Here is a 23823-nt window from a genome sequence, read left to right as displayed (position 1 = left end):
CGCTGTCGTGCATAGTGATTTGCATGCGTTCATTAGGATTGACCAAAATAAGATTTTTTTTTCTTTTGTTGAGATGCATGTACGAGTTCGGAAGAATTAGTTAATATGTCGTCAACTCTCACTTCCGTCCAAACATCATTCATTAAGGTAAGATCGCCTTTGACCTTTTCTCAATGACAGGACCCACCCGCGACCGCCGTCACTGCCGTAGTCGCTGTCGCCGGCGACCGTCGCGAGCCGATCCGCCTCTCTATGCGTCACCGGTTTGACCGGTTCGCACGAAATTTCCACTTCGTCGGCTGGCCGCCCGCTTCTAGAAGCTCGCCGCTCCACGTTGTGCATGCGCTCGCGTGAGCGCAGCCGATGGATGGCTGAATCCATGGGCTCAACAGCGAAGCTGTCTCGCAAGCCGCCGCAGCTATTCTGGACTTCACGAGCTTTGACTCTTGACGGAGGAGGGAGAACTTCGGTAGCCGACGCTCCTTGAAAGCGTGAGAAGCATGAACCGAGAGAAAATCAAGGAGGCAATCCGGTTCTCTCGCTCCTCCGCATTTTCTCGACTTCGGCTCGGTTACATATCTGTCGACGCGATCGTAGCTCCCGGAACTGAGGTCGGAGCTGTGAAATGCGGCCTTCGATCCTCAACCTCGCTTGCGTTTTCCTGGTTCTCTTCAGCTCCTCGTTCTCGCCCTCGCTCGGCGATCCTCGAATCTCGGAGGCGGGCATTCTATGCCTCAAATCCAACGTCACGTCCGTCTCGAACTTCCTCAACGTCATGCTGAAAGTTCTCGCGAAAGTCACTGAAGATCGCTGGGCTAATGATTCCGTAACCTCTCCGTTGCCAGAAATCTACGCCCTGGCTCAGTGCCACGGCGACCTGAGCCACGACGATTGCATCCTCTGTTTCGCGCAGAGCAGGACTACACTTTCTCGATGCACTATCTTGGATTCTAAGGGGCGGTTGTATCTCGACGGTTGCTTCATAAGGTCCGATTACTATAATTTCTTTAATGAGACCATCGATCCGCAGCATGACATGGTCAAGTGCGCCAATCAGTCCAGCGTTTCGGCCGACCAGCAGGTGAGGCAGCAGTTTGCTACTAAGGTCGATCGGGTGCTGACAAATGTGTCGGCAGTCGCGCCGGAGAACAAGGGGTTTGCCGTTTTCGGAGAGGCGAGGAGGGGAGGAGTCGCTGGTGTTTATGCGCTGGCGCAGTGCTGGAACACTCTCGATAAGAAGGGGTGTAGAGAGTGCTTGGCTAATGCGATGATCCGGGCAAGGAACTGCACTCCTGGGGATGAAGGGAGGGCTATGAATGCTGGATGTTTCATGCGATATTCGACTCAGAGGTTTTATACCGTCCCTACAGATGGTGGTAAGAATTGAGTGATCTTGCAAGTTAGTCTACACGATGTTCTAGTATTCTGTTCTGTATTTTCAACTGAATTGGGATAGCTGCAGTAGGTTATGTTTTGCCTCTTAGCTGCTGTAGCTTCCGGTTTCTTGTCAGCAGAGGATGATCTTTGTGTTTATTAATAGACTCGTTGAAGCTTGGGATCATCATTGCTATTGCTTTATCCGTTGCTGCTGCAACTTCACTTCTTTTCGTCGGTGCTTATGTTGGATACAGAAAATTATCCAAGAAAAGAGAAGGTAAATGTGAAACTAAAGAGGATATTTCTGTTTTAACTTTCTCTTTAAACATTCTCTAATGCCATCCATCTTCTTTGCCTATTCTCAGTCCAGAAGAAACTCTTTGGCGTTCCAGCAATCGTAAGGAAGTCGAATCTGAATTTTAATTACGAATCGCTTGAGAAGGCTACCGACTTCTTTGATGAGTCGAGGAAATTAGGCCAAGGAGGAGCTGGTTCTGTATACGAGGGGATCCTCCCTGATGGAAGAGTTGTTGCAGTAAAAAGACTGGTGTTCAACACTCGTCAGTGGGTGGATGACTTCTTCAATGAGGTAAATTTGATCAGTGGCATCCAACACAAGAACCTGGTCCGCCTTCTTGGTTGCAGCATTGAAGGCCCGGAAAGCCTCCTAGTTTATGAATATGTTCCCAACAGAAGCCTCGATCAAATCCTCTTTGGTAAGTTACCCCCCGCTTGCTGCTCCATTCTGCATCCGAGATTAGTGGAGTTGGTTTCATAAGTTGGGCCTCTACCAAAACAAAACGCTTTAGCTTTTAGCTTCTCCAAATTTGTTCTATGATGTTAATCTAGTTGCTAGCTTCATCTTGCTCCAAAATAGTACTTTTTCTTGCTAGTCTTTTCTAGGCAGTTTTTTAATCTCATTCCTGATAAGTACTCAATTGCAATAATGTGACTGATAACAAGATCTGGTTGCCGTGGCAGTCAAGAATGCGATCCATGTCCTGAGTTGGCAGGAGCGGCTTAATATCATCTCCGGAACAGCTGAGGGGCTGGCATTTCTCCATGGACCTTGTGGAGTGAAAATAATACACAGAGACATCAAAAGCAGCAATGTCCTTCTTGACGAAGATCTCACAGCAAAGATTGCTGACTTTGGACTTGCTCGATGTCTTGATCCAGAAAATTCTCATCTCAGCACTGGTATTGCAGGGACACTGTAAGATTCTGGTCTTTTATTTTTATCTCCTTTTGTTTCAATTGAGCCAGTTTAGATGACATCTTCATGTAGAGAAGACTGAATTGGCTATTTGAACCGCCATGTATTATGAGTTCAGAAGATGAGCATCTGATATAAGGCTTATTGTGGGGATGACCCCTTCTTTTCAATCTTTGGCAATTTCATCTTCTATTACAGATTCTGAAGAACAGATTTCTCTCCTTCTGAAAGAATAATTTTGCAGGGGTTATATGGCTCCAGAGTATCTTGTTAAGGGACAACTAACAGAGAAAGCAGATGTTTACGCTTTCGGCGTGCTGGTCCTAGAAATTCTAAGTGGTAGGAAGAACAGTATCTTTGGGCAGGCCTCAGGTTCAGTTCTGCAATCAGTAAGATTCATATTCCTATCCTCCTGATTTCAACCTCTAGAATATGCATGCGGTGTTTAAAAATTTCTTGTCTATGATATAGAGTCGGAATAAATCCTAACAGGTAAGATCTTCTTGAACTTCAAATTGAGAGTTTTCCAGCTACTCTTTTCTCTGTACTGGAAATCATGTGACCCACACAAACCCCTTCGTGGCTTTACATATCATGATTCAGCTGCACAAGGGCTTTATTTAGTTCATCCCTTCACAATCTGGAGATAGTCTGTCTTTTCTGCTGAACACTAGCAAAGTTTCTAATGACTTGCTTCGACTTTTCTGTACTTCTCAGGTTTGGAAGCAATATAAATCAAATAGTCTTGCTGAATGCATGGATCCTGCGTTGAAAGGCAAGTTTCCCATCTTAGAGGCATTGAATGTGATTCAAATCGCGCTTCTTTGTACCCAAGCTTCCCCAGATTTACGACCATCCATGTCTGAAGTAGTTGAGATGCTCAACGACCAGGAGTGTATATTTCCCGTGCCAACGCAACCCCCATTTCTCAACAATAATCCAATTCCAGATGACTCCAGCAAAAGCTCGAAAACGAATACTGGGATCACAAACCAACTGAAAAATTCTGAAATTTCCTTCGCTTCCACCATAAGCCTCCGGTGAGATAGCCTTTTTGGCAGAATCAACTGAGCCAGCGGAGGTGACGTAATTTTTGGACATTTGAACAGGACCACTATTTATTCTTCAGCCGCATGTTATGAGATGGGCATATGGTCCTGTGAGAAGGATTGCAAGGAGTCGAATGGCCAGTAATTGTCAAGTGTTTCTCGAACCCCGATCGGGAAATCGGGATGAGAAGATCTGCGCAGCGAGACAGGGTAAAGATGCGGCTGCTGTGCAAGAGATTGCAGAAGCTCCATGGTGCATCGTTCATGTCTTATGCTGGCCGTTTCCCACTTAATGGAGTCGGAGGAACTCATGTACATATTCTTATTTTATTTTATTTGCTTTATCCTCCATTTTCTCTTATTATTGCCAATTCCACTCAATTTACACAGGAAGTACAGTGACTCATGGAAACAGAATCACAATTGTGTAGGAGTTCATGCTTGCTTCTTTCATGTCCTGTAATCTCATAAAGGAAAAGCAAAGCCCCGAGATCCTGCCTCTTTCGTCGGAAATCTTCTAATAAGCACTTCCACTCCAGTTTTTCTCAGAGCGATGGTCTCTTTTGCCATGATGAGGATGGATGAATTCTTGTAATGATCACCTAGACAGCTTGATGTACTTCTCAACTTTTTCCTATATATTTCTTGGTTTGAAGCTGGCCTTTGCGGTGAATTGACTATCAATTTTTATCGGTCTACCAGTACTGCACAGCACTACCCCAGGTCGAAGAAACAGTGTGAAAGTTACTCTGTAGTCAATTATTCTTTGCAATTCGCTTCGGATGGTCCTAAAGTGGAGGATAATTAGTTCATTATTTGAGTAGATCCAAGAAGACAAAATAGTCAACTATTACAGCATTGACCTTTGCAGACATCATATGACTGTACCTCTTCCCCCTATATTTATGGCGGATGCATTTGGCCACGCCCTGATCAAGAGGATTTAGGGGCTATTTCATGATCGCACGCGCCACATCATTTTCTGCACACCCCTCGATAGGACCGTAGAGGTTGCTTTCCAGCAAGGTGGGAGAGGAGAAGCTCGTGACTGGTCCCTATAGAACTATTTGCTACGAGATCCTGCTTGCTTTTGGATCATCGCATTGAACTCGAATTATCAGAACCGGAAGCAAAGAAATAATCTTAATCTCCACGAAAACTCTTTTGCATCAAAGGGCAAAAGGTGAAGGAGCGTTTACTAAGCGCTAAAGGTGAAGGACTATCTTATTGAGCTAGTGATAGAGATGGCAGTAGAGGAGAGGTACTTCAACTTTGGATTGTTCGGCTTCGTATCAAGAACTAGGGATGTGCAAAAGGATCAAGAACCACCCATACCGCCAAGGAACCGGTGGTTCTTAAGGGAACCAGTCCGGCTCTTGATTCCAATTTATTTCAATTGGCGAGTATTGGTCCGGTTTCCGGTTCCAAGTGTGGAACCGCTTATCGAAATCGGACTGATAATATATTTAATATTTATTTAATTTTTTATATTATTGGTTCGTTGGCTCTAATTGGGAGTGTCTTTGATGAAATGATTTCGTTGTGTAATTCTCTGTTACTTATTATGATGTTAACGTGTGAAGCTTGGTGGACCCACTCAAGAACCAAATCAAACTAGATTGATGGCCCTATTCCTGGGTGAATTTATGGAATCAATCGGTGGTTCCTACTTCCAATTTTTCAGAACCAATCTTTAGTGGGCGGTTCTCGAATCTAGAGTGACCCGGACCATGCTCATCCCTATCAAGAACGATGGATTCCAAACCAGGTGCATAAATCTCTCTACTTGATTACACGTGTTCTTGGTTCTAGCTATAAAGATCTTATGTTGCACTTTCGTGACTTATATAAGAGACTCACCTTCCTTGTCCAGCTCGGCAACTTTGTAACTCGCACTGCGCTGCGTCAACAAATGCTTGGCTCTCTGGCAGTAGCCACCGTAAGTTTTGCTGCACAGGAAGCACAAGGTCAATAGAGTTCAGACCTTTCTCCTTCTGACCCTATACAAACTATCTCAAAACTCTCATTTTGAGCTTCTGCCACTTTGGGTTCTGTAACAATCGATCCTAACAGAACACGGTATGGTATCCGGCGGCAGTAATCTCTTCGGTCCGCTAATAATTTTGTCATTACCCATGGTAGTTTAGCGTTCATAACTTGCATATCAATTCAGCAACTGGCACACGAGATCATAGCGAAATCTATTGCCACAAACATCTAATTCAAAATCCTTTTTTTTCCTCAAGATTCAAATCCCATCGAAAGTGCTAATTTTGCTAGCAATTTTCTCCTTATAGATGGTAGTTTAACGTTGATTACTTGCATTGTCAATTCAGATTCGTACGGGAATTCTGGTCAAAATATTGATAATTGTCCGGTTTAGTTTTTCAAAATTCCTTTACTTTTTAAAAAGGATTCTCATAGAATTCAGGCATTTGCTAGGAAATGGTCAAACACGGCAGAGTTCTTCACCTAGAAGGTATGAAATTCGGATCGCTTGATTCTTGGACCCCTTGTCACAAAGCGTATCAAATGCGGTCAACATCGGTCGATCTTCCGAAGCTGACCTCATCCGAAAATCATGGGCGCTTACGACTGGCACAGAACATGCGCCATCTATCGTTTATTTCGAGAAAACTGGGCAATCAAAGTCACGAGCGGTGCAGCCCGGGCCGTCTTAAGTCAAAAAGTGGCGATGCTAGGAATTGGTCTTGGTTGAGACGGTGTCTCGAGTTTGATCGAAGAGTGTTATAGGAAGAGGAAGATCGGTGAGAAAAGCTGGTCATAGAAAGATGCTATTGGATTCCATCATTAGGATGGTACGATGTTGAGAATTATTTCTTGTGGGGGATAAGACTTGGTTGATCAAGATTTGACCTCTGTATGGCAACTAGCAATTGTGTGCGCACCACTGTATAAGTGCTTAAAGTCAAGACTTTAATTTCAGTGCGGAAAAAAAAAATCTGAAAAGAAATTATTGCAATTCTTGCTAAAAAGTAATGAACACCCCTAATTAAGAGGGATTGATTTCAAGATGGATAAGTTCCAAATTCAAAAAATATGTAAAAAATTGTTCACATTAGTGTCAACGTGCTGGCCTTTGCCATGTATAACAATTAGCATCTATATCAACAATTTTCGGCCAAAATTAATTAGATGAACAATCATAACAACTTGTAAAAAAGTTTGGAAATAATTTGATTAAATTAAAAGGTTTGCATCAGTTGAATGAGTATTAGACTTTTTTGGTAATTATCCTAGAAATTGAAACTTAACACATCAGAGTCCATTCTCAATTTTTGAAAAAAGAATCAGCCATAAATTAAATCGGTTGGTTCTAGTGTATACTCAAGAACCTACCTTTTTTTCAACTTATTTAATAATATAACTATTATCTTATGGAAAAAAAAAATAGTTTGGGAACCGATTAAGGTCTGTTCCCTTATTTTTTTTTTTTTTTATTAGGGAACCTCCACAGTCCTCATGTCAATAGGATTGGGAACCGGCTAGATGAGATCTATTCGTTTCGGTTTTTGGGTGGAACCAACGCGGTTGCCTACCCCTATTTCCAAGAAGGGATAAGTTCGAGTCAAGATCACCGTATTTAAGAAGCGCAATTATTTCTGAGCTAGCAAGATTACTTACTTTGACATTGGTGCTTTCTCCAAGGACTAGCAGTCTCAAAACACAACATTTATGTTCATATAAAGTACTCATCATGTGCGCTAATACGTTGTTGTCTGGAAAGATTGAAAGCAACAAATGAATAATGAACGGAGAGATTTGGTGATAATTTGGCATGGAAAGTTCATTCCCGGTTCTTTTTAAATTCAAAATTCCTAGTTCAATTGCCACATTTCTTAGGCCCTGTTTGGTTCAGCATTTGGAATGCTCATTTGGGTTCTAAAGTCCCTTGGCCAAATGCAAAGCTGTTTGGTTCGTTTTTTTTGCGCGACTTTGGCGAGATGCAATTGCATCTCCAAGTGGCTCTAAGGGCCTTTAGCCCAATGCAGCTCTTGAGGTCTTTTGGCAAGTTGCATTTTCGGAATGCAACTTCCGGTATTATTCATCTCTCCTGGTGAAGAAGCCAATCGGCCGCCCAAATAAAAATAAATATAAAAATAAATATGTTTATATTTTTATATAAAAATATATATTTTATATTTTATATAAATATATAAACATATCTATTTTTTATATTTTATGTTTATATACATTTTATATAGATATAAACATATCCATTTTTTTATATAAATATATTTTATGTTTAATAAATAAATATATATTTATAAATATAAACATATCTACTTTTTTTCTCCTATTGTTTTTATATAAATATATATTTATATAAACATATCTATTTTTATATATATTTTATGTTTTTAAAAATATGTTTATATAGAAAACATAAACATATTTTTATTCAGCTGTTCGTTGCCGAATGTGATCGGTATAAATATATAAACATATATTTTATGTTTATTTCTATATAAAAAATATAAACATATCTATTTTTTTATATTTTATGTTTAATAAATATATATTTATAAAAAATATAATATATATTTATAAAAATATAATATATATTTATATAAAATATATATTTATATATATTTTATATAGATATAAACATATCCATTTTTATATAAACATATTTTATGTTTAATAAATATATATATATATTTTATAAATATAAGCATATCTATTTTTTTCTCCGATTGCTTTTATATAAATATATATTTATATAAATATATCTATTTTTTATATATATTTTATGTTTAATAAATATATTTTATGTTTATATGTTTATATAAAAAATATAAACATATTTTTACTTTTTAATTTAATAAAAGTTAATTACAAATGTAAATTTTATCAAACGGTATTTTGGCCAAAGTTGTTTCTCAATGCAAATTTTACCAAACGACATTTGCATTTCGGAAAACCCCATTTACCCAAAGGTATTTGCATTTCTGCAAATGCATTCCCCAAAAGCCGAACCAAACGGGCCCTTAGTCAAGTCATCCCTTGCACTAGTAATCGCAGTGAGAGTCCTCTCTCTCTCTTTCTCTCTCTCTCTTAATTCGGGTACTATGCCGACTCAACTTATGTCTCGACTTGAATATTCACTTTTGTTTCTCAACTTGAATATCCACTTTGTTAGTATTTATCCCTCTGGACTGAACCATAAAAGCTTCGGGTACTATGCCAACTCAACTTATGTCTCGACTTGAATATTCACTTTTGTTTCTCAACTTGAATATCCACTTTGTTAGTATTTATCCCTCTGGACTTAACCATAAAAGCTTCCATCAAGCTTTGCATTGCTACATCGCAAGGCTCGCCGTTTTTTGTCTAGAGAGGGTGTTGAGAATACTCTAGTGCCATTTGTTGAGAGTGTGGCAAAACTCGATACCTTCATCTGAGGAAGTCGCCAAGAGAAGCTTTCAAGTTTGATCTTGTCAACATATTTAGTTGGACCCATCTTTATTTGAAAATCTAAATTAGTAAGTTAGAAGATAACTATAATATATTAATTATTTTATATCACACCAATTTTTCCGAATTTGCACGTGCATCTCAACAAAAGCAAAAAAAAAAAAAAAAAAATCTTAATTCTTTCAATTTGGTCAATCCTAAGGAACGCGTGCAAATCACGTTATACGTATCCATAGGGCCTGACAGCCGCCGACCAGATTGCAGGCATGGCTTTTATCTTGAGTGAGAGAAGGCTGTAACTAACTACCAAATCTGTTGACATCTAGTTACTTCGCCTCTTCAGCTTTCCTTTCTGTCTCACAAGCAAGAAGCATTTCAAAGTCCGGCACAAAACAATATGCACAAACAGTTCTTGAACTATTTCATCTGAATGCGAAATAAAGACATGCCGGAGAGCAAGATTAAAACTTCACCGATGATGGTACTGGTCGTTTCAGAAAGCCATGAATTCAGGACATGCCGGGGAGCAAACTCCCGACCGGCGCGTCAGGGAGAGACCTTTTAGTTTCCTAAAAGTTGTCAAGCCTGGCCCCCCCGAATTATCGGTCTTCAAATTGGAATAAATAGTTAGAATTAAGAAAATCATTATCTTTATTTTATCTTTTATCTTATAATGACATCAAAAGTGGGTTAGCTGCTCCAGTCAAGTCATTCCTCATCTTTCTTTGCTAATTTTTTTTTTTTTTTTTTTTAAAGTTAAACTCTCTCTCTTCCTAAATAGCACTAACACAGACACCAACACATAGTACACGACACGATACGATACACCGACACGTTAATTATAAAAATAAAATAGAAAATTTCGACACGTTGGGACACATTGTATATTAAATATATATTTTTATATATACATGATAAATTATCATTTTTATAAATTAATTTTTCAACAAATTCAAATTCACAAATAAATAAATAAATAATAAAAAAAACATGAAATGAATTTACATTAAAAATCATGAGTCATGGGAGGTGAGATTAAGAAGAGAATACTATATTTTTCTCCTTTCCACATTTATTATTTTTATTATTATTTTATTTTTTTTATATACCTCTCATTTATTGAAAATTTTTAAAATTAACCTTGGTATCAAAATCGCATGTGGAAATTTTGGACATCCATTTTGGAGTATGTCGAGAGAGTTGACTACTTGTTAGATTTTCCAACATTTGCTGGCCGCGTGTCGAGGGTGTCAAAACGTGTCGATACTATCTTAGTGTTGAACACGACATGAAGACTCGAAAAGTATTGGTGCTTCCTAGCTCTCTCCTTTAGTTGTCAACTCTTACTTCCGTTCGATCATCATTCATTAAGATAAGATCACCTTTGACCTTTTCTTGATGGTAGGACCCACCCTCCGCCGTGCCGTCGCTATCCGAGCCGTCGTCGACAACCATCGGAGAGCCGATCCCCCTCCATACGCATCGCCGGTTCGACCGGTTTGCACGAAATGTCTACTTCGTCGGCTCGCCCCCGCTTCTAGAAGCTTGCCGCTCCATGTGTGCATGCGCTCGTGTATAAGTAGGAGCAGAGCCGATGCATGTCTCGCAAGCCGCCGCAGCTATTTTGAACTCCGCGAGCTTCAAATCTTGACGGTGGAAGGTGGCGGAGCTCGGGCTGCTCTTTGACCGGAGGAGGGAGAACTTCGGTAGCTGACGCTCCTTGAAAGCGCGGGAAGCTTGAACCGAGAGAAAATTCAAGGAGTTAATCTCACTCCTCCGCATTTCTTGGTTTCGGCTCCCGGAACATTCCTCCAGCGGATTCGCTTTGGGAGGAGGAAGGAGGCCGGCGGAGATAAGATCCGGAGGCGGCCACTGGAGCTTTCTCGAGCTCGGGCTCTTTGAACGGAGGAGGGGAAAACTCCTGCAGCTGGACGCTTCTTGGAAGTTCACAATGATCGGTTCTCGCTCCTCCGCATTTTCTCAACTTCGGCTCGGTTAGATATCTGTCGACGTGATCGCAGCTCCTGGAACGTTTCTCCAGTGGATTTCGCTTTGGAACTGAGGTCAGAGCTGTGAAATGCAGCCTTCGATCCTCAACCTCGCTTGCGTTTTCCTGGTTCTCTTCAGCTCCTTGTTTTCGCAGTCGCTTGGCGATCCTCGAGTCTCGGAGGCGGGCATTCTATGCCTCAGATCCAACGTCACGTCCACCGCGAATGTCCTCTCGAACTTCCTTGACGTCATGCGGAAAATTGCTGCGAAAGTTACTGAAAATTGCTGGGCTAATGATTCCGTAACCTCTCCGTTGCCAGAAATCTACGCCCTGGCTCAGTGCCACGGCGACCTGAGCCACTCCGATTGCATCCTCTGTTTCGTGCAGAGCAGGAACATACTTCCTCGATGCAATGTCTTGGATGCCAAGCCTGGGCGGTTGTATCTCGACGGTTGCTTCATAAGGTCTGATTACTACAATTTCTATAATGAGGCCATCGATCCGCAGCACGACATGGTCAAGTGCGCCAATCAGTCTAATGATTCGGCCCACCAGCAGGCGAGGCAGCAGTTCGTGGATAAGGTTGACCGGGTGCTGAGGAATGTGTCGGCAGTCGCACCGGAAAATAAGGGGTTTGCCGTTTTTGAAGAGGCGAGGAGAGGAGGAGTTGCTGGTGTTTATGCACTGGCGCAGTGCTGGAACACTCTCGACAAGAAGGGTTGTAGGGAGTGCTTGGCGAATGCAATGATCAAGGGGAGGAACTGTACTCCTGGGGATGAAGGGAGGGCTATGAATGCTGGCTGTTTCATGCGATATTCAACTGAGAGATTTTATACTGTCCCTACAGATGGTGGTAAGAATTTTTTTTTTTTTTTGTCAGTCCTATTCTATGCCTACTCTACACTCACTCGCAGACTTGTGCCCTACCTCTTGTAGGGCGTGGGAGTCGCAACCCACTCTCGAAACTTACGCGTCCCTGCCCCTCATCCCCCTGAGAAGGTGGGGATTTGAACCCCTCACCCCCCTCTTCCATGTTGGAAGGGTGGCCACGAACCCCCAGTGGTTATGGTGGTAAGAATTGAATGATCTTGCGAGTTAGTCTGCGCGATGTTCTAGTTTTCTTGTTCTGTATTTTCAACTGAATTGGGATAGCTCTAGTAGGTTATTTTTTGCCTCTTAATTGCTATAGCTTCCGGTTTCTTGTCAGCAAAGGATGATCTTTGTGTTTTTTAACAGACTCGTCGAAGCTTGGGATCATCATTGCAATTGCTTCATCTGTTGCTGCTGCAACTTCACTCGTTTTCATCGGGGCTTATGTTGGATACAGAAAATTATCCAAGAAAAGAGAAGGTAAATGTGAAACTCGAAAATATTTCTGTTTTAACTTCTCTTTAAACATTCTCTAATGCCATCCATCTTCTTTACCTATTCTCAGTCCAGAAGAAACTCTTTGGCATTCCAGCAATTGTAAGGAAGTCAAATCTGAATTTTAATTATGAATCGCTTGAGAAGGCTACCGACTTCTTTGATGAGTCAAAGAAATTAGGCCAAGGAGGAGCTGGTTCTGTATACAAGGGGATCCTCCCTGATGGAAGAGTTGTTGCGGTAAAAGTACTGGTGTTCAACACTCGTCAATGGGTGGATGACTTCTTCAATGAGGTAAATCTGATCAGTGGAATCCAACACAAGAACCTGGTCTGCCTTCTGGGTTGCAGCATGGAAGGCCCGGAAAGCCTCCTAGTTTATGAATATGTTCCCAACAGAAGCCTTGATGAAATCCTCTTCAGTAAGTTACCCCCCACTTGCTGCTCCATTCTGCATCCGAGATTAGTGTAGTTTGTTCTATAAATTAGGCCTCTTACCATAATAAAACCCTCGAATTCTAGCTTCTCATAATTTGTTCCATGGTGTTAATCTAGTTGCTAGCTTCATCTTGTTCCAGAATAGTACATTTTCTTGCTAATCTTCTCTGGGCAACTTTTTTAAACTCAATCCTGAGTAAGTACATAATTGCAATAATGTGACTGCTAACAAGATCCGGTTGCTGTTGCAGTTAAGAATGCGACCCGTATCCTGAGTTGGCAGGAGCGGCTTAATATCATCTCCGGAACAGCTGAGGGGCTGGCATTTCTTCATGGACCTTGTGGAGTGAAAATAATACACAGAGACATCAAAAGCAGCAATGTCCTTCTTGACGAGGATCTCACAGCGAAGATTGCTGACTTTGGACTTGCTCGATGTCTTGATCCAGAAAAATCTCATCTTAGCACCGGTATTGCAGGGACACTGTAAGATTCTGGTCTCAAATCTTTTTCTCTTTTTGTTTCAATTAAGCCAGTTTAGATAACATCATCATGTGGAGAAGAATGGATTGGCTATTTGAACCGCCACGTATTTTGAGTACAGAAGATAAGCATGGGATATAGGACTTAAAGTGAGAGTGGCATCGTATCAAATAAGAATTGCTCTCTTTTTCCCTAACTTTCTCAGGTCTGGTTTGGGAAATTTGTTCCGTGGATGATCCCTTCTCTTCACTCTTTAGCAATTTCATCTTTGACTTCAGATTCTGCAGAACAGGTTTCTCTCCTTCTGAAAGAACAATTTTGCAGGGGCTATATGGCTCCAGAGTATCTTGTTAAGGGACAACTAACAGAGAAAGCAGATGTTTACTCTTTCGGCGTGTTGGTCCTAGAAATTCTAAGTGGTAGGAAGAACAGTATCTTTGGGCAGGCCTCAGGTTCAGTTCTGCAATCAGTAAGATTCATATACCTATCCTCCTGATTTCAACCTCTAGAATATGCATGCGGCATTTGCAAATTTCTTCGAAATAAATCCTAACATCTTCTCGAACTTCAAACTGAGAGTTTCTGGCTACTCGTTTCTCTATTCTGGAAATCTTGTAACCCACATAATGCCTTTGTGGCTCTACATACATGATTTTGCTGTATAAGGGCGTCATTTAATTCGTCCCTTCACAATCTGGAGAGAGTCGTGTTTTCTACTCAACACTAGCAATGTTTCTTATGACTTGCTCTGACATTTTTCGTATTTTTCAGGTTTGGAAACAATATAAAGCAAATAGTCTTGCTGAATGCATCGATCCCGTGTTGAAAGGCAAGTTTCCCGTCTCAGAGGCATTGAATGTGCTTCAAATCGCGCTTCTTTGCACCCAAGCTTCCCCGGATTTACGACCATCCATGTCTGAAGTAGTGGAGATGCTCAACGATCAGGAGTGTGCAGTTCCAGTGCCAATGCAACCTCCATTTCTCAACAATAATCTGATTCCAGATGACTCCAGCAGAAGCTTGAATACAAATACTGGGATCACAAACCAACTGACAAATTCTGAAATTTCCTTCGCTTCCACCATAAACCTCCGGTGAAATAGTCTTTTCAGCTGAATCAACTGAGCCAGCGGAGGTGATGTAATTTTCGGACATGTGAACAGGACCACTAGCCGCATGTGATGAGATGGGCATATGGTCCTGTAAGAAGGATTGCAAGGAGTCCATTGGCCAGTAACGCTCGAGTGTTTCTCAAACCCCGATAGAGAAATCGGGATGAGAATATCTGCACAGCGAGACGGGCAAAGATGCGGGTGCTGTGCAAGAGATTGCAGAAGCTCCGTGGTGCATCGGTCATGTCTTATGCTAGCCGTTTCCCACTTAGTGAGTTGGAGGAACTCATGTACATATTCAATTATTTCCTTTATCCTCCATTTTCTCTTAGTATTGCCAATTCCACTCAATTAATACGGGAAGTCCAGTCACTCATATAAAACCGATTCACAATTGTGTAGTTCATGCTGGCCTCTTTCGTGTCTTGTAATCTCAGAAAGGGAAAGCAGAACCCCGAGATTCCGCCTCTTTCGTCAGAAATCCTCCATTTTCTTTTAGAATGCATGTTTAGATGATATCTAGGTTAGATAATATCTTGGAATTAATTGCATGTCGAGATAAATTTCTAAGATTAGATAGGATTCGGATTAATTTATTTCCTAACTTAAAAATAAATAATATCTCACTTTAGTTAGATTTTTATTATTAGTAAATTTTAATTACGAATTTTTATAAAAATACAAAAATATCATACGCATGTTATGTAGAATTAGGTTCATGCCATTTAGTAACTGTTGCTAGGTACATTTAATTAGAAATTGCCCGTTATTAGAAGTAGGTCATTTAGCTGAATTGCATGACATATAGCTTAGATTTCATTAAACAAGAAAAAATTCTAAAAAATTGAGTGACTCCGAGTTAATTAGAAATCATATGTAGGGCTTTTGATGTGAATTCTTAACTAACATTGTAGATGCTTTCATTGTTACGAGGTAAGTCCTGTACTTTATTCATTACTCTCTTTTTTTGTAAAATTAATAGTTTGCGCATCCGTATGATCACTTCACATGCTAAGAAAAAAAAACAATTCAAGTTGCTAGCAAAACATTTTTTTTTCGAAATAAAAGAGAAATGTACCGAAATGACGTTAAAAAAACATAACGTAATCAAGTTCTTGAACTCATAATCTCTGGTTTGTAGGAGTAAAGTAAATATCTCACTACTTTATTTGGATTTCTAATCAACCCACAAAAAAAGAAAAATTAGTGACGACTCCTAATTAAGTCGTGAATTAGTATGAGCTTGTGAGAAATCGAGCTAAGTTTAGACTTAGTAATCCATTAGCCAAACCTAGGTGGTGCACGAGATTAGATCGCGACAATAATTATGATATATTAATTGTTCACATCACACCCACTCTTCCGAATTTGCATGGTATCTCAACAAAAGAAAAAAATCTTTTTCTTTCAATTTGGTCAATCCTAAGGAACACGTGCAAATCGCACTATACATATGCATAGAGCACGACAGTGCCAACCGGATTGCAAGTATGGCTTTTATCTCGAGTGGGAGAACGCTGTAACTAGAACACCAAATCTGTCGACATCTCTCCACCTCTTCAACTTTCCTTTTTGTCTTACAAGCAAGAAGCATTTCAAAGTCCGGCTCAAAACAATTCATAGATGCGCACACATCTTCTCATCCATTCTATGTCGATCAGACTCCTTATCCAAAAGTGATACAAACAGTTCTCGAACTACTTCGTTCGAATGCGAAATTAAGACATGCCGGGGAACAAATTAAACTTCACTAAAAATGGTACCGGTCTTTTCATAAAGCCGTGAATTCGGGACACGTCGGGGAGCAAACTCTCGAACGGGGGCATTCTGTCTCCATGTCCACCATCTCATGGGAATGACTTTGGGGTTGTTTGTTAACATTTTTTTTATGAACAAATTTTGCGTTTTTTTTGTTCCAGGGAACAAAAAAAGAATAGAAACGCGTTTGTTTGCGTTTGTGTTCCAAGTCTATTTTTTTGTTCCCAGGAACACATTTAGAACAGAAACGAGAAACAAGAAAAACATGTTTATTGTTTCTAGAACAATTTTTAAGAGTAAATTTTCTCTCTCCTCTCTTTTTCTTCTCTTTTTTTCTTCTTCTCTTTTTCTTTTTTCTTTGGCCGATCGCCGGCCCCGGCCATGGCCGGCGATCAGCTGATGAAGGCCTAACGGTGGCCTAGCGAGGTCGGGCTCGCCCAGATCCGACGAGCTCCCGACGAGCCCGAGCTTACCCGGCCAAGGCAAGGCCAAGCCTCACCGGCACGAGGTAAGGCTAGGCGAGCTCGGGCTCGCTGGAATGGGCGAGCCCGAGCTCGCCCAGCCACCGGCGATGCTCGCCGGCCCGGTGGTGGCTCGGGAGGCCGAGCTCGCCCAGCCTTACCCCTCGCCTTGGCTGGGCGAGCTCGGGCTCGTCGGATCCGGCGAGCCCGAGCTTGACCAGCCAAGGCGGGCCGAGCCTCGCCCAACCACGGGAGGCTCGGCCTTGGCTTTGGGTTAGCGAGCCTCGCCGTGGCTGGGCGAGGCCGCCAGCCCTCGTTAGCCGGTTGTCGGTCATGGAAAAGAAAGAAAATATTAAAAATAAAATAAAAATATTAAAAAATTAAAAGAAATAAAAAAGAATACAACTTTACTAAACGTGTTTATGTTCATTTTTTATTTCCGGAACAAGTTTACCAAAAGTTTTTTTTCTGTTTAAAAATTGTTTCCCGGAGCATAACAAGTTTACCAAACGCTTTCTTATGTTAAAAAAATTGTTCTATTTCTACTCCGGAAAATAATTTTTGAACAAAAACGTTACTAAACACACTCTTTCTAATTCCCAACACGTTATCGGGCCTAATCCCATCCGAATTGTCGGTCTTCAAATCGGAATAAATAGCTAGGTGGGTTAACTACTCCCGTCAAGTCATGTCAAATCGGAATAAATAGCTATAATTTTAGGTGGGTTAGCTACTCCAGTCAAGTCATTCCTCATCTTTCTCCGCTAATTTCCAAAAAACAATCAAAGTCAACCGTGTCGGGTCGTCGTCAACTCTCTCTTCCGTCCAATCATCATTCACTATAAGATCGCCTTTGAAAGCTCCTTGATACCGCGAGAAGCTCGAACCGAGAGAAAAATTGAGGCGGTAATCCGGTTCTCCGGCGGATTTCGCTTCGGAACGGAGGTCGGAGCTGTGAAATGCGGCCTTCGATCCTCAACCTCGCTTGCGTTTTCCTGGTTCTCTTCAGCTCCTCGTTTACGCCCTCGCTCGGCGATCCTCGAATCTCGGAGGCGGGCATTCTATGCCTCAAATCCAACGTCACGTCCGTCTTGAACTTCCTCGACGTCATGCTGAAAGTTCTCGCGAAAGTTACTGAAGATCGCTGGGCTAATGATTCCGTAACCTCTCCGTTGCCAGAAATCTATGCACTGGCTCAGTGCCACGGCGACCTGAGCCGCGACGATTGCCTCCTCTGTTTCGCGCAGAGCAGGACTTCACTTTCTCGATGCACTATCTTGGATACTAAGGGGCGGTTGTATCTCGACGGTTGCTTCATAAGGTCCGATTACTATAATTTCTTTAATGAGACCGTCGATCCACAGCACGACATGGTCAAGTGTGCCAATCAGTCCAGCATTTCGGCCGATCAGCAGGCGAGACAGCAGTTTGCTGCTAAGGTCGATCGGGTGCTGATGAATGTGTCGGCAGTCGCATCGGAGAACAAGGGGTTCGCCGTTTTTGGAGAGGCGAGGAGGGGAGGAGTTGCTGGCGTTTATGCGCTGGCGCAGTGCTGGAACACTCTCGATGAGAAGGGGTGTAGAGAGTGCTTGGCGAATGCGATGATCAGGGCGAGGAACTGCACTCCTGGGGATGAAGGGAGGGCTATGAATGCCGGATGTTTCATGCGATATTCGACTCAGAGGTTTTATACTGTCCCTATAGATGGTGGTAAGAATTGAGTGATTTTGCAAGTTAGGGCGCGGTTGGTAACATTTCTGTTTAAAAATTGTTTCAGAAAACAGAAATAGAAAAAAGTGTTTACGTTTCCAGGGAACAATTTTTGAACAAAAAAATGTGTTTGGTAAACTTTTTCCAGGAATAAAAAATGAACAGGTAAATTTGTATGATTTTTTTACTTCTTTTACTTTTTAAATATTTTTATTTTATTTTTATATATTATTTTTTATTTTTCCTTTTTTTATTTTTTCTTCTTTTGGCCAAACCTCGGCCATGGCCCGGCGACCGGCCAACGAGGGCCCGGCGACCTCGCCTTGGTTGGGCAAGCTCGAGCTAATCTAGATCTAGCAAGGCCGAGCTCGCCCGGCGGCCGACGAGGCTCGGCGTCGCCAGCCATCGCTAGGCGCGCCGACTTGGCAAAGTGGCCCGGTGAGGCCGAGCCTCGCCAGCCGGGGGAGCTCGGCTGGGCAAGATCGAGCTCGCCCGGCGGGCCGGCGAGGCTTGGCCTCGCCAGGCCACCACCAGCTTGCCCAGCCAAGGTGAGGCCGAGCCTTGCCAGGAGCCGGCGACGCTCCACGCGAGGTCGCCGGCCCTCGATGGCCGATCGCCGGCCATGGCCGAGGCCGGCGACGGCCAAAAACAAGAATAATAAAAAAAAAAGAAAAAAAGAAAGAAAAAGTGTTCTTAAAATGTGTTCCAAAACAAAAAACGAACTTCTTTTTTTCTTGTTTTTGTTCGAGATGTGTTTCGGGAACAAATAATTTTGGAACAAAAACGCAAACAAACGCGTTTCTGTTCCTTTTTTGTTCCCAGAAACAAAAAAATAGAAATTTTTGTTCTAGGGAACAGAAACAATTTTTAACAAACGCAGCCTTAGTCTGGACGATGTTCTAGTTTTCTTGTTCTGTATTTTCAACTGAATTGGGATAGCTGTAGTCTGTAGTAGGTTATTTTTTGCCTCTTAATTGCTGTAGCTTCCGGTTTCTTGTCAGCAAAGGATGATCTTTGTGTTTTTTAATAGACTCGTTGAAGCTTGGGATCATCATTGCTATTGCTTTATCCGTTGCTGCTGCAACTTCACTTCTTTTCATCGGTGCTTATGTTGGATACAGAAAATTATCCAAGAAAAGAGAAGGTGAATGTGAAACTAAAGAGGATATTTCTGATTTAACTTTCTCTTTAAACATTCTCTAATGCCATCCATCTTCTTTGCCTATTCTCAGTCCAGAAGAAACTCTTTGGCGTTCCTGCAATTTTAAGGAAGTCGAATCTGAATTTTAATTATGAATCGCTTGAGAAGGCTACCAACTTCTTTGATGAGTCGAGAAAATTAGGCCAAGGAGGAGCTGGTTCTGTATACAAGGGGATCCTCCCTGATGGAAGAGTTGTTGCCGTAAAAGTACTGGTGTTCAACACTCGTCAATGGGTGGATGACCTCTTCAATGAGGTAAATCTGATCAGTGGAATCCAACACAAGAACCTGGTCCGCCTTCTGGGTTGCAGCATTGAAGGCCCAGAAAGCCTCCTAGTTTATGAATATGTTCCCAACAGAAGCCTTGATCAAATCCTCTTCGGTAAGTTACCCCCCACTTGCTGCTCCATTCTGCATCCGAGATTAGTGTAGTTTGTTCTATAAATTAGGCCTCTTACCATAATAAAACCCTCGAATTCTAGCTTCTCATAATTTGTTCCACGGTGTTAATCTAGTTGCTAGCTTCATCTTGTTCCAGAATAGTACATTTTCTTGCTAATCTTCTCCGGGCAACTTTTTTAAACTCGATCCTGAGTAAGTACATAATTGCAATAATGTGACTGATAAGTAACAAGATCCGGTTGCTGTTGCAGTTAAGAATGCGACCCATATCCTGAGTTGGCAGGAGCGGCTTAATATCATCTCCGGAACAGCTGAGGGGCTGGCATTTCTTCATGGACCTTGTGGAGTGAAAATAATACACAGAGACATCAAAAGCAGCAATGTCCTTCTCGACGAGGATCTCACAGCAAAGATTGCTGACTTTGGACTTGCTCGATGTCTTGATCCAGAAAAATCTCATCTTAGCACCGGTATCGCAGGGACACTGTAAGATTCTGGTCTTTATTTTTTTTCTCTTTTTGTTTCAATCAAACCAGTTTAGATAACATCTACACGTAGAGAAGACTGGATTGGCTATTTGAACCGCCACGTATTTTGAGTACAGAAGATAAGCATGTGATATAGGGCTTAAAGTGAGAGCGGCGTTGTATCAAATAAGAATTGCTCTCTTTTTCCCTAACTTTCTCAGGTCTGGTTTGGGGAATTTGTTGTCTGGATGACCCCTTCTCTTCACTCTTTAGCAATTTCATCTTCGACTTCAGATTCTGCAGAACAGATTTCTCTTCTTCTGAAAGAATAATTTTGCAGGGGTTATATGGCTCCAGAGTATCTTGTTAAGGGACAACTAACAGAGAAAGCGGATGTTTATTCTTTCGGTGTGCTGGTCCTAGAAATTCTAAGTGGTAGGAAGAACAGAATCTTCGGGCAGGCCTCAGGTTCAGTTCTGCAATCAGTAAGATTCATATACCTATCCTCCTGATTCCAACCTCTTGAGTATGCATGCCGCATTTGCAAATTTCTTCTTGTCTATGATATAGAGTTGGAATAAATCCTAACAAGTAACGTCTTCTCGAACTTCAAATTGAGAGTTTTCCGGCTACTCTTTTCTCTGTACTGGAAATCTTGTAACCCACACAAACCCCTTCGTGGCTTTACATATCATGATTCAGCTGCACAAGGTCTTTATTTAATTCATCCCTTCACAATCTGGAGATAGTCTGTCTTTTCTGCTGAACACTAGCAAAGTTTCTAATGACTTGCTTCGACTTTTCTGTACTTCTCAGGTTTGGAAGCAATATAAATCAAATAGTCTTGCTGAGTGCATCGATCCTGTGTTGAAAGGCAAGTTTCCCGTCTCAGAGGCATTGAATGTGATTCAAATCGCGCTTCTTTGCACCCAAGCTTCCCCAGATTTACGACCATCCATGTCTGAAGTAGTTGAGATGCTCAACGACCAGGAGTGTAAAGTACCCATGCCAACGCAACCCCCATTTCTCAACAATAATCCAATTCCAGATTACTCCAGCAGAAGCTCGAACATGAATACTGGGATCACAAACCAACTGACAAATTCTGAAATTTCCTTCGCTTCCACCATTAGCCTCCGGTAAGATATCCTTTTTGGCGGAATCAACTGAGCCAGCGGAGGCGACGTAATTTTCGGACATTTGAACAGGACCACTATTTATTCTTCAGCCGCATGTGATGAGATGGGCATATGGTCCTGTGAGAAGGATTGCAAGGAGTCCAATGGCCAGTAATGCTCGAGCGTTCCTTGAACCCTGATCGGGAAATCGGGATGAGAAGATCTGCGCAGCGAGACAGGGTAAAGATGCGGCTGCTGTGCAAGAGATTGCAGAAGCTCCATGGTGCATCGGTCATGTCTTATGCTGGCCGTTTCCCACTTAATGGAGTCGGAGGAACCCATGTACATATTCTTATTTTATTTATTTCCTTTATCCTCCATTTTCTCTTAGTATTGCCAATTCCACTCAATTTACACAGGAAGTACAGTGACTCATGGAAACAGAATCACAATTGTGTAGGAGTTCATGCTAGCTTCTTTCATGTCCTGTAATCTCATAAATGAAAAGCAAAACCCCAAGATTCTGCCTCTTTTGTCGGAAATTTTCTAATTAGCACTTCTACTTCAGTTTTTCTCAGAGCGATGGTCTCTTTTGCCATGATGAGGATGGATGAATTCTTGAAATGATCATCTAAACAGCTTGATGTACTTCTCAACTTTTTCCTATATATTTCTTGGTTTGAAGCTGGCATTTGCGGTGATTTGACTAGCAATTTTTATCGGTCTACCAGTACTGCACAGCACGACCCCAGGCCGAAGAAACAGTGTGAAAGTTACTCTGCAGTCACTTATTCTTTGCAATTCGCTTCGGATGGTCCTAAAGTGGAGGATTAGTTCATTATTTGAGTAGATCCAAGAAGACAAAATAGTCAACTATTACAGCATTGATTTTTGCGGAGAACGTATGACCGTACCTCTTCCCCCTATAATTATGGCGGATGCATTTGTTGGTGAACAGTAATCTCTTCGTTCCGCTAGCAATTTTCTCATTACACATGGTAGTTTAGCGTTCATAACTTGCATTATCAATTCAGCAATTGGCACCCGAGATCATAGCGAAACCCACTGCCACAAACATCTACTTCAAAACCCTTTTTAAAAAAAAAAAAAAAAAAAGTTAGGGAACTTATCATAGTCCTCATGTCAATAGGACCTGAACCAACTAGATGAGGTCTATTCATTTTAGTTTTTGAATTGAACTAACACAGTTGCCTACCCATATTTTTAGGGAGGGATAAGGTCGAGACAAGATCGCCATCTTAAATTTAAGAAGCGCAATTATTTTTGAGTTAGCGAGAATACTTACTTCGACATTGGTGCTTTCCCCAAGGACTAGCAAAGAAACCATCTATACATCAAAGTAGCTTAGATGCTCTCAAAACATTGACATTTCCGTTCAATAAATTACTTATCATGTGCGCCAATAAGTCGTTGTCTGGAAAGATAGAAAGCAACAAATAAATAATGAACGGAGAGATTCAGTGATAATTCAACATGAACAGTCCATTCCTGGTTCTTTTTCTATTCAAAATTCTTGGTTCAACTGTCGCGTTTCTTAGTCAAGTCATCCCTTGCACCAGTAATTGCAATCAAGGTCCTCTCTCTCTCTCTCTCTCTCTCTCTCTCTCTTAATTCGAGTACTGTACCAACTCATGTCTCGACTTGAATATCCACTATGTCCATGTTCATCCCTCCGGACCAAACCATAAAAGTTACCATCAAACTTTGCATTGCTACATCACAAGGCTTGCCTTCTTTTGCCCGAGGGTGTTGAGAATATTCTAGTGCCATTTGTTGAGAGTGTGACAGAAACCCAACACCTTCGTCCGAGGAAGTCGTTAAGAAGGAGCTTTCAAGTATGACTCGGTTGATGTATTTATAGACCCATATTTATTTGAAAGTCTAAATCAGTAAGTTAGAAGATTACTAGGATATATTAACCATTTCACATCACACTAATTCTTCCGAACTCATACATGCATCTCAACAAAAGAAAAAAAATCTTATTTTGGTCAATCCTAAGGAACGCATGCAAATCATGCTATACCTATGCATAGGGCACGACAGCGCCGACCAGACTGCAGGCAAGGCTTTTATCTTGAGTGGGAGAACGCTGTAACTCGAACACATCTAGTTACTCCCCCTCTTCAGCTTTCCTTTTTGTCTCACAAGCAAGAAGCATTTAAAAGTCCGCCTCAAAACAATTCATAGATGCACACACATCTTCTCATCCATTCT

The 23823-nt window shown here is 41.6% G+C and overlaps 3 protein-coding genes across 4 annotated transcripts; all 3 read left to right on the top strand.

Annotated features, from left to right (window-relative positions):
• Positions 1-548: 548 nt before the first annotated feature.
• On the top strand, positions 549-4117 carry LOC120290896 (cysteine-rich receptor-like protein kinase 1). The gene is made up of 6 exons (XM_039307672.1): positions 549-1376; positions 1541-1654; positions 1743-2093; positions 2359-2593; positions 2838-2982; positions 3311-4117. Exons 1-6 carry the CDS (start codon positions 626-628, stop codon positions 3635-3637), a joined length of 1923 nt encoding a protein of 640 aa, XP_039163606.1. The 5' UTR covers positions 549-625; the 3' UTR covers positions 3638-4117.
• A 7041-nt stretch (positions 4118-11158) lies between these two features.
• LOC104431334 (cysteine-rich receptor-like protein kinase 42) lies at positions 11159-14882 on the top strand. Its single transcript, XM_039306061.1, has 6 exons — positions 11159-11924; positions 12308-12421; positions 12507-12857; positions 13125-13359; positions 13681-13825; positions 14128-14882. The coding sequence occupies exons 1-6, from the start codon at positions 11159-11161 to the stop codon at positions 14452-14454; spliced, it is 1938 nt and encodes a 645-aa protein (XP_039161995.1). The 3' UTR covers positions 14455-14882.
• Positions 14883-17483: 2601 nt separating this feature from the next.
• LOC104432030 (cysteine-rich receptor-like protein kinase 1) lies at positions 17484-22115 on the top strand. 2 transcript variants are annotated; one of them, XM_039306328.1, is made up of 7 exons: positions 17484-18397; positions 19428-19541; positions 19630-19980; positions 20252-20486; positions 20808-20952; positions 21284-21606; positions 21696-22115. In XM_039306328.1, the coding sequence occupies exons 1-7, from the start codon at positions 17647-17649 to the stop codon at positions 21703-21705; spliced, it is 1929 nt and encodes a 642-aa protein (XP_039162262.1). In that variant the 5' UTR covers positions 17484-17646; the 3' UTR covers positions 21706-22115. The 2 variants fall into 2 exon arrangements, with proteins under 2 accessions (XP_039162262.1, XP_039162261.1); XM_039306327.1 differs by having other exon boundaries at positions 21676-22115.
• The last annotated feature ends 1708 nt before the right edge of the window (positions 22116-23823 follow it).

The sequence above is a fragment of the Eucalyptus grandis genome, chromosome 2 (genome assembly GCF_016545825.1).
Source record: "Eucalyptus grandis isolate ANBG69807.140 chromosome 2, ASM1654582v1, whole genome shotgun sequence".
Classification (NCBI taxonomy): Eukaryota; Viridiplantae; Streptophyta; class Magnoliopsida; order Myrtales; family Myrtaceae; genus Eucalyptus; species Eucalyptus grandis.
The sequence above is the reverse complement of the archived record's forward strand: the minus strand, read 5'-3'. Positions and strand labels throughout refer to the sequence as shown.